Genomic DNA, 22,651 nt, shown 5'->3' with positions numbered 1-22,651 from the left:
GGACATGATATAAACCAGCCCGTTTGCAGACGGCTTCGTGGGAGCATCTGCAGAAAGGCAAAAAAAAAAAAAAAAGGCCGAATACTCTTATCAGTTGCAGATGGCTCTGTTGCTGATGACAGCCTGTGTCCTGGGTTCTGATGCCCCCTAGAGACTGCCGTGAAAAGGCAGTTTTCTCCTCTAAGAAAGGAACTGGAATGATTGGTTGTATAATTGCAGAATTGTTTTCAATATGTCAGCAAGCACTGAAAATGGGGAGACTGTCCCTTCCTACCTCTGTAGGCTGGAGAGCTTGGGTTCAGCTCCATTTATCAGGGCACAGGACCTTCCTGTTCTGAGACTTTGTTCCAGGGGACTTTCACACTTCAGAGAGTAGCACAGGTCACCCTGCACTTTTGTGGGGTGATTAAAAGCTCACGATATCCTTTTATGTTTAGCCCATCCAATTCTTCCAACTGGCCTCAGGGCCAGAAAAGCAAGGAAGACACCCCCAGTTTGCAGCTGAGAGACTCCAGCCTGGGACAGCTGAATAAATCTTTTGCCCAGAGTTGTTCCTCAGTAAATGCTGGAGATGAGGCTCAGACCTGACCTTGGGATTCCCAGATGGAGTGCTCTGAACCCTGTACCAGGGGCTGTTTTCACCACTCAAATATCGATAGAGATAACATAGAGATGTCCTCAGAAAGATAACCAACTGTTCCCATCCTGTGTGGTCTACAGATTGGGAGATAGGGCCTACCCAAGTGTAGAAACAAACATTTTTTACAACACAGAGAAGGCTGAGAACCAGGATACCAATATCAATAAAATCTGGATATCATAGAGCATATGGAAGCCGAAGAAAAATAAGTAACTGGTCAGGTGCGGTGGCTCACATCTGTAATCCCAGCACTTTGGAAGACTGTGGCAAGGGATTGGTTGAGCCCAGGAGTTTGAGACCAGGCAGGGCAACATAGGTGAGATACCAGCTCTTAAAAAAAAAAAAAAAAAGAAAACCAGGCATGATGGGGCATACCTATGGTCCCAGCTACTTGGGAGGCTGAGGTAGGAGGATAGCTTGAGCCTGGGAGGTTGAGGCTGCAGTGATCTGTCACCGTGCCACTGCACTCCAGCCTGGATTACAGAGTGAGACCTTGTCTCAAGAAAAAAACAAAACAACCTAATTTTTAAAAGCATTCTTTGAATGTAAAGGCAGTAAGCTTAGAAACAATTAGGAAATCACATTTACTGAGTAATTTACTTAAGTAGTCTTTTTCTTTAGGAAACAATGATAACTTTAGTTTATGCACATTTTAAAGATGTGCAGACAGGTCTCTGCCTTTTACCTTCTCTTAATTCTCACCTAATCATGGCAGGAATTTTGCGGGGAGCCTTGCCCCAAGCTGTGGCTGCAAAAACAAGCATGGTATTGACAGGCAGCTCATGAATGGCTTGATTATTATTTTGACAAGGGTTTTATTTTTATTTTTCTTTAGCTTCCACAGGCTCCGTAATGCCTGGGTTTCATTGATATTGGTATCCTGGCTCCCAGTCTCTTCAATGATTGTAAAAAATGTTTGTGTTTACTGTAAAAAGATAATCTTGCTTTTCAACGTGATTAATCAAATACACAGAATTTCAGTGTGCCTGCCATTCATTTGTCAAATTCCTGATTTATAATTCATGCTTCCTCCTTTGGGGGAGAAGAATGTTTTGTTCAGAAGGTGTTTTTGGTGTGGTTCTGTTCCCTGCTAGTGAAATTAGTTTACTAAAAGAGGCCTGGTTCTGGGTGTAGATGGACGTTTGGCCTGATTAATTGGTCCTTACCGGCAGCCGAGAGGTTTCCTCACCAACGGGGAGATTTTGTCCCATAACACTAACTCAAGTACCTGGAAGCAGCCCGACATTTGGGGGTGCATCACTGCAGAGTCTCCTTTGGAGCCAGAGAAACTCCATGAGCAAGAATGGGCTTATGATAGGATACATCCATTTCCACTCCATCCCTCCCTCCGTTGTATGACTGCATGGAGCCCTTCTGACCTCTAGCAGTGTCACCTGCAGCCTGGTAGTGAGAAACAGCAGGTGTGGATGGGGCCTACCCCCAGCAACAGTAGCGCCAGCTGGGCCATATCCTAGCACTGCTCCCCAGGAAACACGCCTTGTGTTGCACTGACCAGATCTGGGATCATTTGGACAATGTCTTATGCTGCTTTTCCAGGATAGCTATGTGTTCAGGAGTGAGCCCTTACTGAAAGGAAAGAATTGTTGACTCGCAAGTTTTTGCTACCGGTTTGGTGGCCACTAATCTGTCCAGAGGCCTAAAGATGGGCTTGTGAGGAGCCTGACTTAGCTTCAGAGGCTCTGTCTTTCGACTCACTTGTGTGTTCACTGCACCTCTGTGCTGGCAGGACTCCCACCTCCACCCCCAGCACTTGTGTGGACAGAGAGTCCAGTGCTCAGGAAAGGGTTGGGCTTCAGGCTTGTGGGGCGGATTCCGTGGCGGCTCTGTGACTCCTTCTGGGCATTCTTAAAGTAGACAGGGAGCTTAGATGTCACCTGTGTATTCCGCTTGTCCTACGAGTGAGTAAACAGGGCTACAAATAGCACTAACGGACCTGCACGTGGCTGTGCAGCTCATTAATGGCATCTCTGGTCCTGGGTCCCAGTCTCTGAACTCCCTCCTGGTCTGACCTCCCTTTGTGAATGTTCAGGAAAATGTTACAGGGCTGCTTGGCAGCATTGTAACCATAACTTGTGCTTTACTGCAAATGAGAATCAGGCTGAGGGTTGACCAGCTGGTTAGAGGTCCTGGTTTGGGTGTAAGTGAAGACCCTCAGCAGATGCAGAGAGATCCCCAGTGGACATAGCCTCCAGGGCAGAGGAAGGCTTGGGGGTTCTGTTCTGTCCTGGCTGTGCTGGCTCTGCAGGGAGGGGCAGGGTCTTTTCTCCTTTGTGTGTTTATACATTAGATCTGTGAGTGGATCTTAGAAATCACTCAAAGTACTGCACTGATTCCTAAACTTAGTAAGAAGCAGAGCAGGAAGAGGAGAGGAAGGATTCACGGTCCGTGGGGATCGGGCCCATCAGCACAGAGGACTCAGATTATCAGCCCTGGCATTGTCTGCTGCCTTCCTGGGGGGGCCAGAGAGAAAGGCCCACTGCAGGCATCTTTCTCTAGACCCAAGCCGCGGCCGTCTGCTTTCTTGCCTCTCCAGGGATGGACTTGTCCTGCCGTCTGGGTAGCCAGTAGAACGGCTTCCTGTGCTGGTTGGATCCGCTGCTCGTGTGCACACCCTGTGGGGCAGAAGCCACGTCTGGTTTGGTGGGCTTTGGTCCTCCACCACCTCACTGGAACTCAGCCTCTCCTAGATTGCTGGTTCTCCACGTGTGGTCCAGGGACCACAGCAGGGGTCAGCACCACCTGGCACTTGTGATAAATGCAGATTCTTTGCCCACCCCAGCTGAATCAGAAGCTCTGGGGGTGGGGCCCAGCACTTTGCAAACAAGCTTTGTGCGCACTGAACTTGGAGAACCACTGTGTTGGACTCCGAGTCCTCCTGCCTGGATGAGAGGCCGGAGGGCACTGCCTGTTAGCGGCTCTTCCTCCTCCCCCACATCTCCGGGGACTGGAGCTGGGGCTTCTCAGAATGAAAGATGAATGGGGGAGGGAGAAGGCCCAGGGTTGACCCCCCACAAGCTTGTCTCCCTGTCTCAAGCTATCTCCTATCGCATCATGCTGCTGATTGGGCATGGGCAGGATTTACTTCCATGGATAATGGGAGACTTTAGAGCAAAGTGTATGCTGTTCCGATTGGGTAGCAGAGCATGTCTGTTCTCTCATGGACTGCTTTCAAGCACGTTGTACATTACCTGGCTGAGAAAAATAACCAAAGGCATTTCTTGGGAATGATTCTAGTAACATCCTCTGGTACAAGAAGCATTATTTGATGGTAATAGAGGTCATAAAATTAATTAGCATCTTACCGATTTTGATATGTTATCCTTGAATCATGTTGTTGCCATTGTTAACAGCAACTATCTGTTCTCCTGTAGTGTTAATAACTAAATCTCTTTTTGGCAAAGGAAGTGTATTGTGGAGCAGGTGGCAAAGAGGACCTGTGGTACGTGGCCAGCAGGCTAGAGGGGACTGTGGCCAAGGGCAGGTGCGCTAACATCGATTTCTGTGCTTCTAGGAATTACTCCTTCTACGTCCTTGACAACCAGAACTTGCAGCAACTGTGGGACTGGGACCACCGCAACCTGACCATCAAAGCAGGGAAAATGTACTTTGCTTTCAATCCCAAATTATGTGTTTCTGAAATTTACCGCATGGAGGAAGTGACGGGGACTAAAGGGCGCCAAAGCAAAGGGGACATAAACACCAGGAACAACGGGGAGAGAGCCTCCTGTGAGTGACAGCATCCAGAACACCGTGGGCCCAACCATCATGATAACAGCAGACCCTCCTCCCATGCGTGATGGCAGCTTTCCTCTGCGGCCCCTCCTCGTTTCACATGGGGGACCACTAGACCATCTTAACTAGCACTTTGCTCCTACTTATATGTCATCACAATCAGTAGTGGGCAGATACGTGATGTATTCATATTTATAAATTCTGTACATCTCTGTGAGTGTGTGAAACACTTATAAGTAGGTTCTCAAACTTTAAAGTGCTGCTTACAGAATGCACAGTTAAATGTCCTTTTATACACAGATGCACAGTTAGATTATATCTCTTTCTTTTCTTTTCTTTTCTTTTTTTTTTTTTTTTTTTTGAGATGGAGTCTCACTCTGTCACCCAGGCTAGAGTGCAGTGGCATGATCTTGGCTGACTGTAACCTCCAACTCCTCGGTTCAAGCGATTCTCATGTCTCAGCCTCCCGAGTAGCTGAGATTACAGACACCCGCCACCACGCCCAGCTAATTTTTGGATTTTTAGTAGAGATGGGAGTTCATCATGTTGGCCAGGCTGGTCTCAAACTCCTGACCTCAAATGATCCACCTACCTCAGCCTCCCAAAGTGCTGGGATTACAGGCGTGAGCCACCATGCTGATTATTTTTCAGGGAAGAGCCAGTGTGCTCCAGCCCTGTGAGCTGTACCCTCCTGCTCCCACAGAAGGGAAGCACAGGCCTGTGGGGTGGAGGGGCTCTGCCCTAAGCAGAGCCCCTGTGGGCCACGGGTTTCCTGTCCCTTAAACTCGGCCGCCTTGTTTCTCCCACCCCAACATGAAAAAGATGGAGTGAGCCTGCATCCCTGAGTTGATACTGCTTTTTAAATTGAGAACAATATAATTACAGCCTTGTACTGGTTATAAAACTTTAAGATCTCATATCAGAGGTACAGCAGTGCCTTTCTTATCTAACCCTGTGTAGAATACGGCTGCTGAGAATGGTGTGGCTCTCTTTGGCTGGATAGGGTTATAAAAGTAAATTGTCTTTTCACCTTTGGCTTTCAGTAAGGGAAGCGTATTAGAAAAAAAAGTAATTTGTATGATGAAGGGTGATTTGTGCGTGTGCACACAGACACACTTACAAGGAGGCAAATGAGAACCAATGCGTGTTTGGCTTTGGCTTGTTTTGCTGGTGTCTGGATTTACCTGGCGACACTTTTTGCCCTGGGGGATCTTAGAGGGAAGCATGCTGACTGACCAGCAGGCTTACGACCAGCACCGCCCCCCGCCCCCTGCCCGCTCTGTCCCTGCAAAGCCCATGCCTCATTCCCTGTTCAGAGCATAGTAAAATCGGATGGATGAGAGTATTTCAGAGTGCTTTTCTCCTTAGAGTCAGCCAGTCTGACCTGTCAGATCATAATATATAGTAGCCATTTATTTTCTTTTGAAAGCAAAATCATGGTTTCCTCTCTAAATAACACTTCAGCAGGAGCTGTGACATTTCCCGATCTCAGTTGCGCACATTTTGTCCTAAAGACTTCTTAGCTCTTTTACTGTGTTCAGTCCCTCTGCTTCACCTCTTGAGTGTGTAGTGGGATTCAGGCACATAAGAGGGCGAAAGGACAACTCGTCAGAGAGCTCTGGGTCTCCTCAGGGTAGGCAGGCATCAGTCTTCCCCTTGTCCTTACCATAGTTTGAATTTGGTCCAAGGAATAAGAGAGGGACTTGGCACAGCTTCCCCGCCATACCCGCCAGCCAGGCCTACTTCCCATAGAGCACATGAGGCTTGGCCAAGTGAAATCTTCTTGTCAGTGCTTAATCCAGCCTCCCATTGTTTGTCAGCCCTAGCTGGAGGCCTCACAGGAGTTCTTGTGTCCTTCCGGTGTGATACCAAGTTTAGACCAAGAAAAGTTCCTTTCTGTGGCACACCTGTAGTCTCTTACCTGTCTTTGGTGGTTGTACAGGAACAGGCAGATAGCCACAACTGCAGAACAAGTGTCATCGTCTCTACGACGTTTCAGGGCAGCCTAAAGGCTCACCTTCACCTTACGAGGCCCCGTTCCATAGCCAGGATCTTAGGGATGGAGAAGAAAGATAAGTTCACGTTGTTCACTGAAGTCGCCCCTTGTTTTCAGGTTAGGAAACCCAGGTTCATGTCCAAGTCCCTGGGCAAGTAGCCAGCGTTACTGATTGACCTAAAACAAAGGATGGAACCCTTGGAGCTCTGCATAGTGAAATGTATGATTTCTTAGTGGAAAACGAGAAAGCCACTTAGGAAGCCCAGAAGGGAGCTTAGCATACACAACCAGCTTTGGGGAAGGGGGAAGCAGTGCCGAGCAAGACAGGTGCTTTTCAGAGACACGTGAATCTCTGTCGCTCACGGATGTACTCTGTGCCCCAGGTGAAAGTGACGTCCTGCATTTCACCTCCACCACCACGTGGAAGAATCGCATCATCATAACCTGGCACCGGTACCGGCCCCCTGACTACAGGGATCTCATCAGCTTCACCGTTTACTACAAGGAAGCGTGAGTTTCTGCTTTGGGTGATGCCATTCTGTTGACAGGGCTACGAATGGGAGAGGCCAGTTTTTTGATCCTTGAATGGGTTGGCTGAATACAGGGGGTCAGCAGAGTCCCCAGGGAGAGCCACGCCAAGCATCCCTACTTCATCCTCGTGCACCCTGTCGGGCTGTCCCTGTGATGTCAGTCACAGCCAGTGACAGCCACGAATGGGAAAGTGTTAGCTTGAGGCCTGTCATTCTTTAGTGAGTGATTAGAGATGTTTGAATAAAATAAACCCAAAGTGGGGAAAGCTTGTTTTTTCCAGAATTAGGTCAGTCCAGACTCATAAACAATGACGGGGGACTTGACTGAAATACCATTTCAGCCTCCTTACCCACTAGGCCTACTCCAGGAACACCCTGCAGGCACATGGCTCTCTTGTGTCATCTTGTTCCTGTCTGTCTCTGTGTGTGCCTCTCCCAAGCTGTGGCCCTCTGCTCTAGGTCATGAGCCTTCCAAACAAGCGAAGAAAAGTGGAGAGAGAACAACCTTTATGTCTTGAGCCTTTTGTGACTTCTCCCAGACTCTGTTGGGAGCTTTTCTTGTGCGATCACATGACATTGACCCATCTAAGCAGCCGAGGCTTATTCCTCCCGACTGCAGCCCTGTTTGGTCTCCCTCTTCCTTCCTTTGCCTCCTATGTCCAGGTGGCTACCCCGGTCTACTTAGCCATCCCCCTTACCCAGGTCCCATCTTAATCCCATAGTTCTCTTTCCCAGATGTGTGGCTTCCAAAGAGCAGGAACCAGAGGCACCTTATGACAGCATCTTGTACTCTTTCCTCCTGCCAGAGCTGGGGTCCTATGAATGAGAAATTGGGTACTTAGGATTACTAGGCTTTCAGAGTTTGTACATAGGGGAGCCCCTCATGATCTCCCATCCCATGACAGCAGACAGTGTTCTGTTAATGTTTGTTTCAGAAGCCAGCGGCCAGCAGCTGTCCAGCCCTTTTAGCTGATAAATGTAAAATGTCTACCCAACCATGCATCTGTGCAAAGTACTGTATTCTCTTTGGTAGTCGCACCAGTGCTTTGGCAATGTCAGCTGGTAGTTTCACTAAGGACTTGATGCTAGTTTCTAAGGCAATCTGGAAACTAAATATTTGAATATTATAAGATGCTTAAGTATCAGAATTGTTTATGAGCAATTTGAATTTTAGAAGCTACTTCTGTTTGTCTGTAGGAAAGTCATTTTTCTCCAACAGTTACCTTCTTTCAATATCTGATATTTGCATTAACTGACTATGCTTGTTTTTTTCTTAATGATGAAAAAATGCTGCAATCAGAAGAGAGAAAAATAGTATTTGCATATGTTCTTAAGGAGCAGTAACTATTGAATCCCAGTAACTGTTGAACTGGCTCTTCCTGAGGCAGAGCATTCAATTCTATAATGCCCGACTGGGGAAGCCCAGAGTCCAGACACTTCATTTTCTTCTTCTATAAAAGTCTAATTGATTATTTGTTTATTTAGACCTCCCGTTATAGAAAGTGTGACATGCTGGGCCTCTGGGGAAGATTTTTGAGGGTTTAGATGTCAGAGCCCCGAACTGTCTCTGAACTTAATTGTCTTTCAGACCCTTTAAGAATGTCACGGAGTATGATGGGCAGGACGCCTGCGGCTCCAACAGCTGGAACATGGTGGACGTGGACCTCCCGCCCAACAAGGACGTGGAGCCCGGCATCTTACTGCATGGGCTGAAGCCCTGGACTCAGTACGCCGTTTACGTCAAGGCTGTGACCCTCACCATGGTGGAGAACGACCATATCCGTGGGGCCAAGAGTGAGATCTTGTACATTCGCACCAATGCTTCAGGTATCCACGCCTAGACAAGCCCCCAGCATCCACACTTCTTCACAAGCTCACTGGCCTTGCTTGTACAAGGTGTCATTGTAGGATTAGCAGTGAGCTATGCCTGTTGTCTTTCTTGTCAATAGGTAATACTGTGTCATATTCATTTCTCCACTGCTAGCACTAATTAGGCTCTTCCGTGCCAATTTCTGGCCTCGGTACTATCTTCCGTCATCTCCTGCTTTGTGCCTATGAGCCCAGGTCCTCCAGGGTGCTGGGCTGGTTTCATTGGAAGGCCCAGCCTGGAAACAGCCATCTTCGGCTGCCCTTCTTTCTTGTTTATTTTGATGTTCAATCCTCCAGGAACTGAAACCGTGCTGATCTGTGTTCCACTTAATTCATGTGGCTCACTGGTTTTCCATCTTCATTCTGGAGCCTATAGAGTTCCAAAGAGGTCAACAAAAGTTGAAAGACTGCAGATGTAGTATGTTGTGGATATCCAAAGTATTCACTGATGATGATGTTCCTCCTTCCTTTATCTTTAGGTTCTGAACCACCTCATTTCTCAACTCCAGATCTGGAAACAGTAAAAGCAAACATTAATAGTTTCCAAGTATATAAAAACTAGTTTAGAAGTAGGAAAATCCACTTCAGTTTTAAAGACACTGATTGTTTTAGTCCATTGGAGCTTCTGTCACAAACAGCATAGCCTGGGTGGCATAAGCAATAGAAAGGTATTTCTCACAGTTCCAGAAGCCACAAAGTGCAAGATCAAGGCGCTGGCAGATTTGGTGTCTGGTGAGGGCCCACTCCCTGGCTCATAGATGGCTGTCTTTTCATTGTGTCCTTGCATGGTGGCAGGAATGCGGGAGCACTCTGCAGGGCCTGTTGTAGAAGGGCCCGGATTCCATTCATGAGGGCTTCACCCCCATGACCCAACCACCTCCCAAAGGCCACGCCTCCTAATTCCATCACCTTAGGGGTTAGGATTTGGACATGTGAATTTTGGTGGGGGACACAGACATTCAGTCTGTAGCACTGATAAACATTCTTTGATAATAGCCATTATTTTAGTGGGTAAGGTATTTTTAAATACCCATAAGCGAGCACAAAATGAGTTTAAATGGCAGAGAGGAGGGTGAGAAGAAAATGCTGGTGGGGAAAACCTTTTGCTGTGCACGCCTGCTTCTTCCTCCCCTCCTACCCCATTTCCATGAACCTGTAAGTGGCCACAGTCATGTCACTGGGTAAAGTGCTTATTAAAACAAAATTGGCACAGGCTTCTGATCCTGGGTGTGGGTTGGTGTAGCAGAGGTTCAGTGCAACAGAATAAGTTCTTCATCCTAAAATTTGGAAGTAACCCCTGCCCAGCAATTCACTGTAGCATTTGGGAAACAGGAATATCTGCTTATTGTGACAGATTCTCAAGAAACCTGTTTCCTTTCTGCAAAGATGGAAACCAGGCACTGTACAAATGAGTCAGTTCACTATGTTTTGTCCTCTGTCCTTTCATGCAGCAGACACAGACAAGAACTTGGTCGTCTACCTCTGCTGTTTTGTGACACCTATCATAAGAATGTATCTAGGAATGAGCTGTTTGTTTTTGAAGTACTTATTTTTGGAAACCCTAAAGTGGCTGCGCATCAAGTGGTTATGTTTTCTCTGAAAACGCTAGTCATTAGTCATAACCTTTTTCCAAAGTATCATCCCTTAACGATGTTCAGAGCCTTGTGTGTATTGTATAACCTGGAGCACCCTCAAGCTGTCCGCCCTTTTCAAGTTTTAAAAATGGCTTAGGCAAACATGTTGCTTAAGTGATACCCAGTGAAGGTGTCTCCTGCGCTTTGGAAAAACCGTCAACGTTGATGCTTTTTTGTGACCCAATAAGGACAAGATTTCAGTGGTTCTGGGATGCATTTGATCTTCGTGCACACTTCAGCTCTGGGTTTGGGTTCAGGGGTCAGCATAAGTAAAGCTTGATCAGATAACTATGCTTTGCCTATAATCGGCATTCATTCTGCTGGTAACAAGAGTCCTTTGCTTGAAATGAGGCTTCCATGCATTTGCAGTTCTAAACTGCTTTTCAGAGTCATGCCTCAATCATTGTGCTGAAGGATGCCTGTGGAAATGGTGGACTTCCGTGTTCTTTGCATTGCCTCTCCCCCATCCCTCTTACACACAGCTGTGACACGGGCACGCACACTCCTTCACACACACAGACTCTCCAGCCCCCTTTCCACTTCCTCTTTCCATTTGGCTTCATGACGTTTTTATCAGAGATTCAAAATCTCAGATGAAATCCAAGTCAGCCTATTTTACCAGTTGTCGAAATTGCCGGAGTTCAGCACTGTGGAGAATGGCAGTTGTAACAAATGAGAAATACCAGGTGTTTGAATTAGCTGTAGATTTTCATATTGTCTCTTCTAACCCTGCTTGTGCCCCCGCAGCCTTTTTCCATTTACAACTCAGTCATGTTTGTTTTCACAGAGATTACCTGAGGAAATAGATTATAAAGGGAAATGTTGGCATTTAAAGTAGTAGTATTTCAAAATACGGTTCACTTTTCACTTTGTATTTCATTGTTCATTGTTATTTTCTTATCCAGGTCAAACTTGCAGTTTCCTGTTGGCTTGCACAGAGCGTCTGATAGCCTGAATCTTAAGTTCATTTCATTTTCTAGAATGTTCTTTGTTCCCCTTTCCAGTTCCTTCCATTCCCTTGGACGTTCTTTCAGCGTCGAACTCCTCTTCTCAGTTAATCGTGAAGTGGAACCCTCCCTCTCTGCCCAACGGCAACCTGAGTTACTACATTGTGCGCTGGCAGCGGCAGCCTCAGGACGGCTACCTTTACCGGCACAATTACTGCTCGAAAGGTAAGGGTGCAGCAGCGGCCTGGACGGAGGGTGTGACCGTTCATTCCTGTGGTTTTAATGTACCTGAGCCCTGATATTACACATATCAGATAACAGTGTAGTTCTCCATTGGAAACCAGCTATCTTCTTTTTTTTTTTTTTTTTTTTTTTTGAGACAGAGTCTCACTCTGTTGCCCAGGCTGGAGTGCAGTGGTGCGATCATGGTTCACTGCAATTTCTGCCTCCCAGGTTCAAGCATTTCTCATTCCTCAGCCTTCCGAGTAGCTGGGATTACAGGCATGCACCACCATGCCCGGCTAATTTCTGTATTTTTAGTAGAGACAGGGTTTCACCGTGTTGCCCAGGCCGGTCTGAAACTCCTGACCTCAGGTGATTTGCCTGCCTCGGCCTCCGAAAGTGCTGGGATTATAGCCTTGAGCCACCACATCTGGCCGAGACCAGCTATCTTCTTGATTAAAGGTACTGAGAGCTATTATTTTTCCTCACAAGCGTGTATAACGGCTTTCATTCCCACTCTTGTTTTGGCTTTTCTTTTCCGAGAAGACAAAATCCCCATCAGGAAGTATGCCGACGGCACCATCGACATTGAGGAGATCACAGAGAACCCCAAGACTGAGGTGTGTGGTGGAGAGAAAGGACCTTGCTGCGCCTGCCCCAAAACTGAAGCCGAGAAGCAGGCCGAGAAGGAGGAGGCTGAGTACCGCAAAGTCTTTGAGAATTTCCTGCACAACTCCATCTTCGTGCCCAGGTACCCAGCTCATGTGAAATTTCAGTTGGCAAAACCCACTGCTCAGGCAGGTTCTGTTGCCTTTCTCCCCACCAGGTAGTGTGTAAGTCAGCAGCTGGGGGGTACGAGACAGTAGCCATTGAGACGGAACCGAAAAAGATGACAGGTTCGGTGAAGTGAGTCCCTGCGGAAGCCAGTCAGCCCTGAAGGGAACAGGGACCGGGGCTTGGGTTGCTGGGGCCACCGGTGTGACAGGTACTGCGGTCTCAGCTGCAACCCCCCACAGAGAGCAGGTGGGCATCCTGTGGTAGAGGCAGGGACGGGAGACTCAAAGAGTACTGACCTCTGCTGTCTGGCGAGAGGAAAGGCCAGGAGTTGGGTCCATCTCTGCCCTTCCCAATTCTCTCTGCTGCTTCTCTCAGCCTGACAGAGAAGGAGTGAAGCAAGAGGGAAAAGGATCAGAGTCTGTGTTGGAAGGGGCCTGACTTCAAAACATAGCCAGGTGCCACAGGCATCCTTTACAAGTAAGTTTGGGAAGCAGTGTAGGGAGACAGCCTGCAGTGGCTGTTTATTGCGTGGTTACTCTGCCTGTCAAAGCAACACAGTCCCTGCCCCAGGGACTCTGCTCCTCTGCTCCTCTGCTGTGGTCTTGGTTTCTGGGAAGTGGGGACAAAAGCAGAAGAAAATAAATGTTCATAGCAGGACTGTTCATAGTAGCCAAATCCGGAAACAACCCAGTGTACATCAACAGGTGAGTGGCTCAATAAAATGAGCTCGAACCATACATTGGAATATTATTCAGCCATAAAAGGAGGAAATTTTGATCCATGTCACAACACAGATGAACCTTGAAGACACCATGCCAAGTGAAGCAAGGCCAGACACAAAAAGACAAATAGTGTATGATTTTATGTTGTGTGAAATACATGGAATGGGCAAATGTGTGGTGACAGAAAGTAGATTTGAGTTTACCAGGGGATGGGGATAGAGTGTGGAGGGGAATGGGAGTTATTCCATAATCGATAGATTTTCTATTTGGAGTGATGAAAATTTTTGGAAATAGATAATGATGATAGCTGTGCCATTCTGTGAATGCAATTAACGCCACTAAATTGTACCCTTAAAATGATTAAAATGGCAACTTATTATCTTACATAAATTTTATTTTGTTTCAAAATTTTATTTTAACACAATAAAAATGTTAAACAATTTTTTTTTCCTTTCAAAAAAGGATTAGCCCAGTAGTGTGTGGGAAAGGAGATGGAAGCATGGTGGTGTTCCCTGGCCCCCTCTTCCTGTAAGATGATAGTGCAGATTTTGGAAACGACCTTATGCCTGAAAACTAGGCCAAGGAGTTGGATTTAAATCAGCATGGTACCCATGAGCTGCCCACCCGCAGTCCCCACAGCGCCCCCACTGCCAGCACCCCACCCAGCACGTTCCCTTCCCTCACTGCCCCTGACCCTGAGAGGAGCCTGTAGTGGCTATTTCTTCCGCAGTGACTCTGCTCTTAGAGGCTTTCTTAGGCTGTAACAACAAATGGTTTTTAAAGTGATTTTTTTTTTCTGCAAAGTGACCTTTTTGATATTTGCAAAATGGTTGAAATAGCTATCTCACTTCGAGAAATCAGTAAAGTGGGGAAATAAAGACCGGTTAGAACTGGAGGCACTATTTCCTTTTGAGAGTGAGCCTCTTCATTGCTTGGTGGCTTTCTTCCCCTCCCCTCCTCTCTTGAAGTTAAAACCACCAGAGCAGCCAGGTGCAGTGGCTCACGCCTGTAATCCCAGCACTTTGGGAGGCTGAGGTGGGCAGATCACAAGGTCAGGCGTTTGAGACCAGCCTGGCAACATGGTGAAACCCTGTCCCTACTAAAGATACAAAAAATTAGCCAAGCATGGTGACGCACACCTGTAATCCCAGCTACTTGGGAAGCTGAGGCAGGATAATCGCTTGAACCCGGGAGGTGGAGGTTGCAGTGAGCTGAGATCGCACCATTGCACTCCAGCCTGGGCAACAGGGCAAGACTCCATCTCAAGAAAAAAAAAAAAAAAACACCAGAGCTGCGAGAAGGGCCTGCGAATCCCTCATGGCCTCTCCCAGCCTGCCCCGCGGGGGGAGTCTTCTGCCTGCTGATAGGTGGCAGGGCTTTGAGTGTAAACCTTGAGGTTCAGTGCCCAAGGCCATTTTCTTATCCAGGATATCTTTGTATCACTGGTAGTTCCTAGAAAGCAGAAAGTTTGAGGACTAGAAAGATTGCAGAGAGGTTTGGAAACTGGAACTCAATGAGGTTTGGTGAATTCTCCAACATCCTAATTAATTAAGAATCGGTTTGGGACCTGGTCCTCATTCCCACACACTGACTCTCTTTTCCCCCTCTTCTCCTCCATTGCGTTGCTTCTCGTGGTCCTTTCCACCTAGACCAGCAGAGGCTCCGCTTGTGGCAGCTCCTGCTGCCCGCCACACGGAAGGATGGATTTAGGGTGTCCCAAAGCAGGCTGGGCGGGAAGTTCGTTTTTCTCTATCATGGGCCCTTGTTTACGTTGCTGTCTTGTTCCACTAATCAGCAGGAAGTTCGGGTTGTGAGTCAAGGTTTTGGAAAGATTTTGCTGAAAGGCCCATTGCTTTCAGTTGTAGTTACAAGGCAAGACCTGTTTTTTTCTCATCAGATGTGTAGCACAAGATTAAGTGATGTGAAGGCAGAGCTGTGATTGACACTATGTTATTAATGCACAGCATCGGTGGTGTTGGGTTCAAAACAAGTTTCCTCTGTTCCACTTGCGAAGTGTGTTTATCTGTCCCCCAAGTCCTTCCTTCCTCTCTCCTAAGACAAGTCCAACTTGTGATTCTCTCTTTTTGTGGGTGTATATAAAGACAATATTTTGTCCGTGGTGAGGGGCCGTAATTTTTAAGAAGTTAATGTTTGTTTTTTGCCTCCTACTGAGTTCTGGCGGAGTTCAGGTGAAGGAGTGTCCAGCTGAGAGAATGACTGAGTCACAAAGGCTGGCTTTCTGTTTTACAAGTGAATTGTCCGAAAATGGATTTGATTTCTTTCAGTTCATTCTGAGAACAATTTATTCGTGGGATAAAACCAGTTAAGTAAGATTTAGTTCCTTGTAAATTGTCCAGAATATCCTGTATGTTTTGAAGTAGAGTGGAAGCTAGAGTTTGTAAAACTTACTAGTTTCTGAAGTCAATACTTGCAGTAAATGCCTTTCTTTGACTACTGTCTTTATTTTGTAAATCACATAGTTTGGTTTAACTAGCTAAAGTGTTGACAGATGTTGGAAAGTAAAAGGTTTTCCAATAGGGCTAGGTTGTATCATGGTCCGTGGAGTGGGGAAAGTTGGCAGTAATGTTTGCTGTTGGGCACACGATCTGGAAATGTACTTGTTTACCAAAAAATGATGTATGGGCCATTGTGCTTCCCCTGTTCCTGCCTTCCAGATAATGTTCTGTGTCACCTCCCTCCCCTTGTTACTGCCTTGATGTCATCCGCATTGAGAGCTGTGCAGTCCCTAAAAGTGTGATGTTGATAAACAAAGTACTGAGTATACTTCATGATGTAATCCCAGTTACATGGGGGTGGGCTGGGCTGGGAGAGGGCTTTTGACACAGAATTATTTTGCAGTGCGTCAAACCTAAGCAACTTCTGACAGACACAAGTGTATGTTGTGTCGGTTTTGAAGGGAGGGCAGGAAATTTGTTGATGATGTGTTGACAAAGATTTCCCTGACAGTAAATGTGGTTTCTTGTGTTTTTCCCTTCCGGGAAGCTTGGTTAGCCAATTGGTTGGTTTGCAGAGTGTGAGGATTGTGGATGATCAGCCTCATGTCCTTACCCTTCCTCCCTCAGTATTGTGAAAGCAAATGTACACGCCCTGACCTTGTGGTTTTCTGCTTGTTGGAATGAGCATATCTGTGTTGGGCAGTTTATGCCTTTGGTAGGACCCCCGTGTGCTACTACACAAAGAAGGACCATGTTTTCCTCAGGGGAATCTGGGCTGAGAAGACTGGGGAGACTCAGAGGCCCTTTCCCCAAGCCCCCTGCTCTCCCCTTCCAGGTTCTGGCCTAAGGACCAGCTAGAATCCTGCCGAGCGTCAGCCGAACCTGCACGTGGCTCCTGGCTGCTCCATTCCCTGCGTGAGCTTGCTTTCCCTCTCTGCTGCTGCTGCTGCGCTGTCCCCTCCATGGCACTGATGAGCTTCCCATGTTCTGGACTTTCTCATTTCCCTGGGCAGATGGAATTCATCACATTTGCTCCCTGCCTTTTGCCTATTCCTAAGACCAGTGACCCCAGCCGAACACCTCAGCCCTGTTTTCTCACCATTGGTCCGTGGCTGACCTAAGGGTTGCCCTTTCTCCATCTGGGTGCTCCTCTCGTATTCTGTTTGTTTTTGTTGGTTCCTGTAAATATTAGGATTCTGTTTTAAGGTTTCTAGGGGGAGCCACAAAGCCCATTTTTTCATATTTGACCAAAGCAGCAATTAGAGGGTCGCACCCTCATGCCTCATCTGCCCTTTTCGGTGTGAATGTCCTTTTTGTGATGACTTTATGATGCACTCCCTTTTGCTTTTCGGTTGTTCCAGGCCCCATTCAAATCCATGACAAAGACTGCCCTCTCATGGGCAGGACCTTGGTGAGGCCACAGGTGCTCACTGCTGAGTGGGAGGAAGCCTGGGTGGGCTCCAGGGACACGCAGAGTGTAGCAAGCACAGACGCTTGGGGTTGGGGGTGGGCCTGCAGCAGGAGCCCCCAAGAAGAGCCCTGGGGTCCATGGAGCTGCTTGCTGCTAGGCTCCAGGCATCTTTATTTCCACAGTCAGAGCAGATCCAAGGAGCCACTACCACAGGCTTTCATATCCCTCTGCCCCAGGTCTCTGGAGCCTCTGCCACACACCTCGCCTCTCCCCTCCTGCCCTAATAAATCTTAGCACAGCTGGTAGGTTTGCCACCTTTAATGCTTAACCATAAGGTATGTGATCAGATGGCCTGAGTGTTCTGATGACACAGCCAGGACTGCCTGGCCAAGAGTGGCAGAGACACTGTTTGCCTCTAGGTAAGATCGAAGAACCACTCTGAGAGCTGGGGGGTGGGGGTGAGAGTTTTGTGCCCAGTCTGACACTTGCAGAGTAGAGAAAGCCAGACAGTGAGGAAGCACAGCCCTGTGTTATTCATGAGTTCTTATCCAAGGGGGCTCAACAGCTCCTTCTATTCCACGGTTAAGATTCTTCTGTTACTCTTACTCAAGTCATAGAAAAGACAAAAGAGGTAAAAGTACTTAAAAGCCACATTTCTCTCTTCCTTGCAGACCTGAAAGGAAGCGGAGAGACGTCATGCAAGTGGCCAACAGCACCACGTCCAGCCGCAGCAGGAACACCACGGCCGCCGACGCCTACAACATCACCGACCCGGAGGAGCTGGAGACAGAGTACCCTTTCTTTGAGAGCAGAGTGGATAACAAGGAGAGAACTGTCATTTCCAACCTTCGGCCTTTCACATTGTACCGCATCGATATCCACAGCTGCAACCACGAGGCTGAGAAGCTGGGCTGCAGCGCCTCCAACTTCGTCTTTGCAAGGACGATGCCTGCGGGTATGGTATGGCCCCATCGCCACCTTCCTCACAACCTAGTGGAGAAGACATGTTTTATGGACACAGGGTCTGACACCCAGGGCCATGACCCTTCGACTCAGGCCTGCCTGCTAAACAACGTGCAGTCATTGGCAGGTGGCATGTAGACCAGCTGCCCAGGGAACAGAGCCCACGCTCTCCTAGTGACACCACTCCCAGCTTGGTCTCTCTGTAGAACATGCTGGGAGCAGGGAGCTGTCTGCAGGGCCCCCCCTCCACCTGCTACTTGGTGCACATCGTGCACCCCCGCTGTCCTTTGCCCCTCTTGCACACAAATCGGGTTGCCCCCTCCTCAGCTCTCACATATCCAGAGATGTCTCCAGTTAGTTGCCTTGATCCAGAGTAACCATTGCCCCCCAAGATCAACTCCTGGAGTAGCCTCTGGTCTTGCTTATTTAGTCTTTGGCTTTCCCTTGTTGTTAGACACTGCCTGTCACTCGGGCATTCATCTGTCTTTGAAGGTGGGTGCCTTCAAAGACAGAACAAGAACTGCCCTGCTCTTTAGGAGGCCTCAGGTGGTAGAAAGAGCACGGAGGGGACGGGAGTCTGGGGTGTGGGGTCCTCCTGGCACTGAAGTCCATTGTAGCATGCCTTAAGGCAATCGTCAGGCTCCCTGCCTCAGTTTCCTTAGCCCTCCTAGGAGAGACATAGCCAGCTAACCCCTCAAGTGCCTTTTCCAGCTGTAACTTGCCGTGACCTTTGCTTATCACCACTCTGTTTACTGCTTCAAGAAGCAAAAGCAAGAAAGGAACCACCACAAGGTCAGTCAGCCGCTGGAGGAGTTGATGCCGGCAGGGAGGGCTTGCCCTGCCCTCGGCACCAACCTCCCGGCAGCTTCCTCTCAGGCTGGGCTTGGGACCATCCTTCATGCCTGCATAAAAATTGCAGTTGCCGCGTGTAGCCGCGGGCCACGGAGGGTCCCTGTCACAGCCGGCAGGCCCCGTGTCCTGCTTCTGCTTATTCAGCATCTTTTCAGGGCTACTTGTGTTTGATGGCTTCACAAAGCTTTCTTTTTTCAAGTGGTAGGCACAGAATAGAAGAAAGTTACTTAGGTTGCCAAGATTTTCCTGCTGTGCTTGGCAGCAGGCTTTTTTTGTTAAGGGACTGGGGAGAAAGGAGGATCTTGTGTCATCTTGAGACGTGCAAGTTGTGTGGTTGGTGTGATTCTGAACCCTCTGCTGTGTGTGAGCCGCCCACTCGGGGGCAGTGTACGTGGCTGATCTCCATCGTCCTGCCCGCGTGGATGGGGGCGTTATTCTCAGGTCAGCCCAGTTGTTGGCCTCCCTCCCTGGGAACCCAAATCCAACTTTGTCCCTTGTTTAAATTGTACAGAAGGAGCAGATGACATTCCTGGGCCAGTGACCTGGGAGCCAAGGCCTGAAAACTCCATCTTTTTAAAGTGGCCGGAACCTGAGAATCCCAATGGATTGATTCTAATGTATGAAATAAAATACGGATCACAAGTTGAGGTAGGACTGGGGCGGTGGCCCGTGCCTGCATGTACTTCCATCCATTGACAGCATATGCTACCCGACTGCACAGGTTACCTCCTGGTTAGCATAGGACTTAATAAAATATATGCCAAGTTGGTGAGGATTTGGGTCTTTCTACCCACTCTGTACTCTAAGGAGTACTCCATAGTGTGCAAAGAGCTAGGCTGCTTTTTGCCCTCAAGAAACAATTTCATTGTATAAGATAACCTTATGGGATAGGCCAGATCACTTCTAATAACTTTTAATCCTTCTGGAGTTCTCGGTTACAAAAATGTTTGGTTAAAGCTTTTAGGTGTGCTTGAAGCTACTTGAAGACGACCTTTTAAGATTTGATTTCTTCGTCTTTACTGACACTCAGGATCATTGTTAGGTGGGAGGTCAGATCAGGCAGCTGGGTCCCCAGTGTGGTGAGTTTAGTTGGCAGGCCCCAGATTCTCCTGCATTCATGGGAAATTGACATGTATGTTTTATTTCCCCAGGATCAGCGAGAATGTGTGTCCAGACAGGAATACAGGAAGTATGGAGGGGCCAAGCTAAACCGGCTAAACCCGGGGAACTACACAGCCCGGATTCAGGCCACATCTCTCTCTGGGAATGGGTCGTGGACAGATCCTGTGTTCTTCTATGTCCAGGCCAAAAGTAAGGCTTGTGGAGGGAGAAGAAACGTGGTAAAACTGAAAGCAGGGTGGTCCAGGATTAGGACAGCCTGAGTGTTTATGGCTGTCTTATTTTCTGTTAAAATAGAGTTGGCCAGCTTCCAGAAGGGTCATGCTAAGGTACCGGCACATACCGGCACTGTGTGTGAAAGCTTGGGCAGGGCAGATGCTGAGCTTTGGGCCCCTACCTCATGTGGCAGGAAGGGGGAGGATCTGAGCCTCTCTTTTGAGGTGGTGCAACCACTGGAGAGCCAGAGGAGACCGTTGCTTTCAACCTGGCTTATATTCAAAGACCTTTTTTTTTTTTTTTTTTTTTTAACAAGACATAAAGCATTGAATTGACCATTCCACCTCCTACTTGGTCAGTAAAGCTAGATAGGGCTCACATTCAGGGCTTGAAATCCTAAAGGGTGTAACGAATAGGGCAAGAATCTCCATGGTAGCATCGCAGACCCTCCACTGCCCTTTTAAAGCCCCCACATGCATTGGAAATGTACGATGCTCACCCTTTGGCACAGAGACTGAGGAATGTGAGTTTATGCTCAAGTCATTAACAAGACAGAATTCGTAGGCTGTTCTGTGTGATGACTTCAGATTTTAAAACAAATTATAAGATGTATAAGGACAACAAGGGCCACATACTTGTTGTTTGACCAGCAAAACTTAATATTTTGGTGAAATTATTTCTGTATTGAGTTTCTGTTATTTCTTATTAGAAACCCAGTTTTTAAGATTATTTCATGTTCATGGAATGGGATCAAATTTGGCATAACACATAAAATAGCAATGCAGCCTCGCTTAGTGGTAACACTTTTGGATCTAGTGGGCTGATCTTTCCTGGTGTCCACATTTCTGTTACTCAGATCTGGACACGTTAAAACATGCACTCGGCCGGGCACGGTGGCTCAGGCCTGTAATCCCAGCACTTTGGGCGGATCATTTGAGGTCAGGAGTTTGAGACTAGCCTGGCCAACGTGGTGAAACACTGTCTCTACTAAAAATACAAAAATTAGTTGGGGGTGGTGGTGCACGCCTGTAATCCCAGCTACTTGGGAGGCTGAGGCAGGAGAACCTCTTGAACCCGGGAGGCAGAGGTTGCAGTGAGCCGAGATCATGCCGCTCACTGCACTCCAGCCTGGGTGACAGAGCAGGACTCCGTCTCAAAAAAAAAAAAAAAAGAAAAGAAAAAAAAAAAAAAACACACTCAACAGGTCCAGCAATCTGACTTCTAGTATATTTAAAAAGGCAATGAAATCGGTATGTCAAACAGCTCTCTGCACTCCCATGTTCACTGCAGCAGTATTTGCAATGGCCAAGACATGGAATCCACCTAATGTCCATCACTATATATATGAATGGATAAAGAAAACCTGGTACATATACATTATAGAATACTATTCTACCATAAATTAGAAAAAAAATGTCATTTGTGGCAACCTGGATGAACCTGGAGGACATGAAGTTAAACAAGCCAGACACAGAAAGACAAATACCACATGATCTTTTTGATAATGTGGAATCTAAAAAGTTAAGCTCATGGAGAGTAGAATGGAGGTTACCAGGGGCTGAGTGTGAGGGAGCAGATTTTGGGAGATGTTAGTCCAAGGATACAAAATTTCAGTTAGATAGGAGGAATACGTTCAATAGATCTGTTGTACAACATGATGACAGTAATAATGATGTGTTCTTAAAAATTGCTGAGACAACAGATTTTAAGTGTTCTCACCATGCACAAAAAAAGTGATGTAATGCATATGTTAATTAGCCTAATTCAGCCGTTCTACAATGTATACATATTTTAAAACAATATGTTGTACATGGTAAATATATACAATTTTTGTTTATTAAAATTAATTAAAGAAAAACAAAAGAAGATCTCCAGTAGTCACCTGGATATTCTAATCTGTTTGTGATATCTGAAAATCCTAATACAGACAGCAAAAGCAGGATGGGGGTGAATAGAACTGCAAATATTGAGCCAACATTTTATGTGCCTGGCACTGTTCCTGGGTTCAGGTTTTTAGGGGCAAATGGATGTTTAGGCAGATAATTTTGTCAGTTAAAATAGTCTGAATTCTCCCATCTAGTCCAGTTAACCTAGTCTCAACCAGTTAGTCTGTGCCACCTTTGCAGCGCCTAGAACCTTCATAATATTCCTGCAACCTTGTCCAGAGTAGTGGCTTGCTTGCTTTCTCTTTCTCTCCCCAGCCTCCTTCCCTCCTCTTTTTCCTCCCCTCCATCTCCTAGAAACAGATCCTAGTTTGGGGGTCTGTGATCTGTGAAACAGCAACCTTGGCTTCTGGGGTTGAGTGAACTCAGCTTGTTTTGGTGACATGACATGTTCCTGTCTGCCTTTGCTGCTCCATTTTTAACCTTGTAAGTGCCAGGATGCCAGTGGGAAATTGGGAGTCCTTCTTATGGAATTTTTCCAGCAGATGTTATCACATACTGCAGGGAAATTGGATCTGCGTGCTGGCCTTACTGTTGAGAAATTTTTCCTTATGTCAGACAAGACTCTGTACTGCTACAGTTTAGTCTCATTTCCTCTTAT

General features: G+C 47.2%; 1 protein-coding gene across 5 annotated transcripts in view; it reads left to right on the top strand.

Moving 5' to 3' along the window:
- The window catches only part of IGF1R (insulin like growth factor 1 receptor), a 310,252-nt gene that overhangs the window by 255,662 nt on the left and 31,939 nt on the right, over positions 1-22,651 (top strand). For all 5 annotated transcript variants that reach the window (XM_032175300.2, XM_032175299.2, XM_058427622.1 and 2 more), the window contains 8 exons: positions 4,173-4,387; positions 6,773-6,899; positions 8,508-8,746; positions 11,427-11,594; positions 12,138-12,342; positions 17,629-17,912; positions 19,284-19,420; positions 19,924-20,083. In XM_032175300.2, coding sequence (XP_032031191.1) covers positions 4,173-4,387; positions 6,773-6,899; positions 8,508-8,746; positions 11,427-11,594; positions 12,138-12,342; positions 17,629-17,912; positions 19,284-19,420; positions 19,924-20,083 — 1,535 coding nt within the window. The remainder of the gene's footprint in view (positions 1-4,172; positions 4,388-6,772; positions 6,900-8,507; positions 8,747-11,426; positions 11,595-12,137; positions 12,343-17,628; positions 17,913-19,283; positions 19,421-19,923; positions 20,084-22,651) is intronic.

Source organism: Hylobates moloch, unplaced genomic scaffold (assembly GCF_009828535.3).
Source record: "Hylobates moloch isolate HMO894 unplaced genomic scaffold, HMol_V3 SCAFFOLD_14, whole genome shotgun sequence".
Classification (NCBI taxonomy): domain Eukaryota; kingdom Metazoa; phylum Chordata; class Mammalia; order Primates; family Hylobatidae; genus Hylobates; species Hylobates moloch.
The sequence above is the reverse complement of the archived record's forward strand: the minus strand, read 5'-3'. Positions and strand labels throughout refer to the sequence as shown.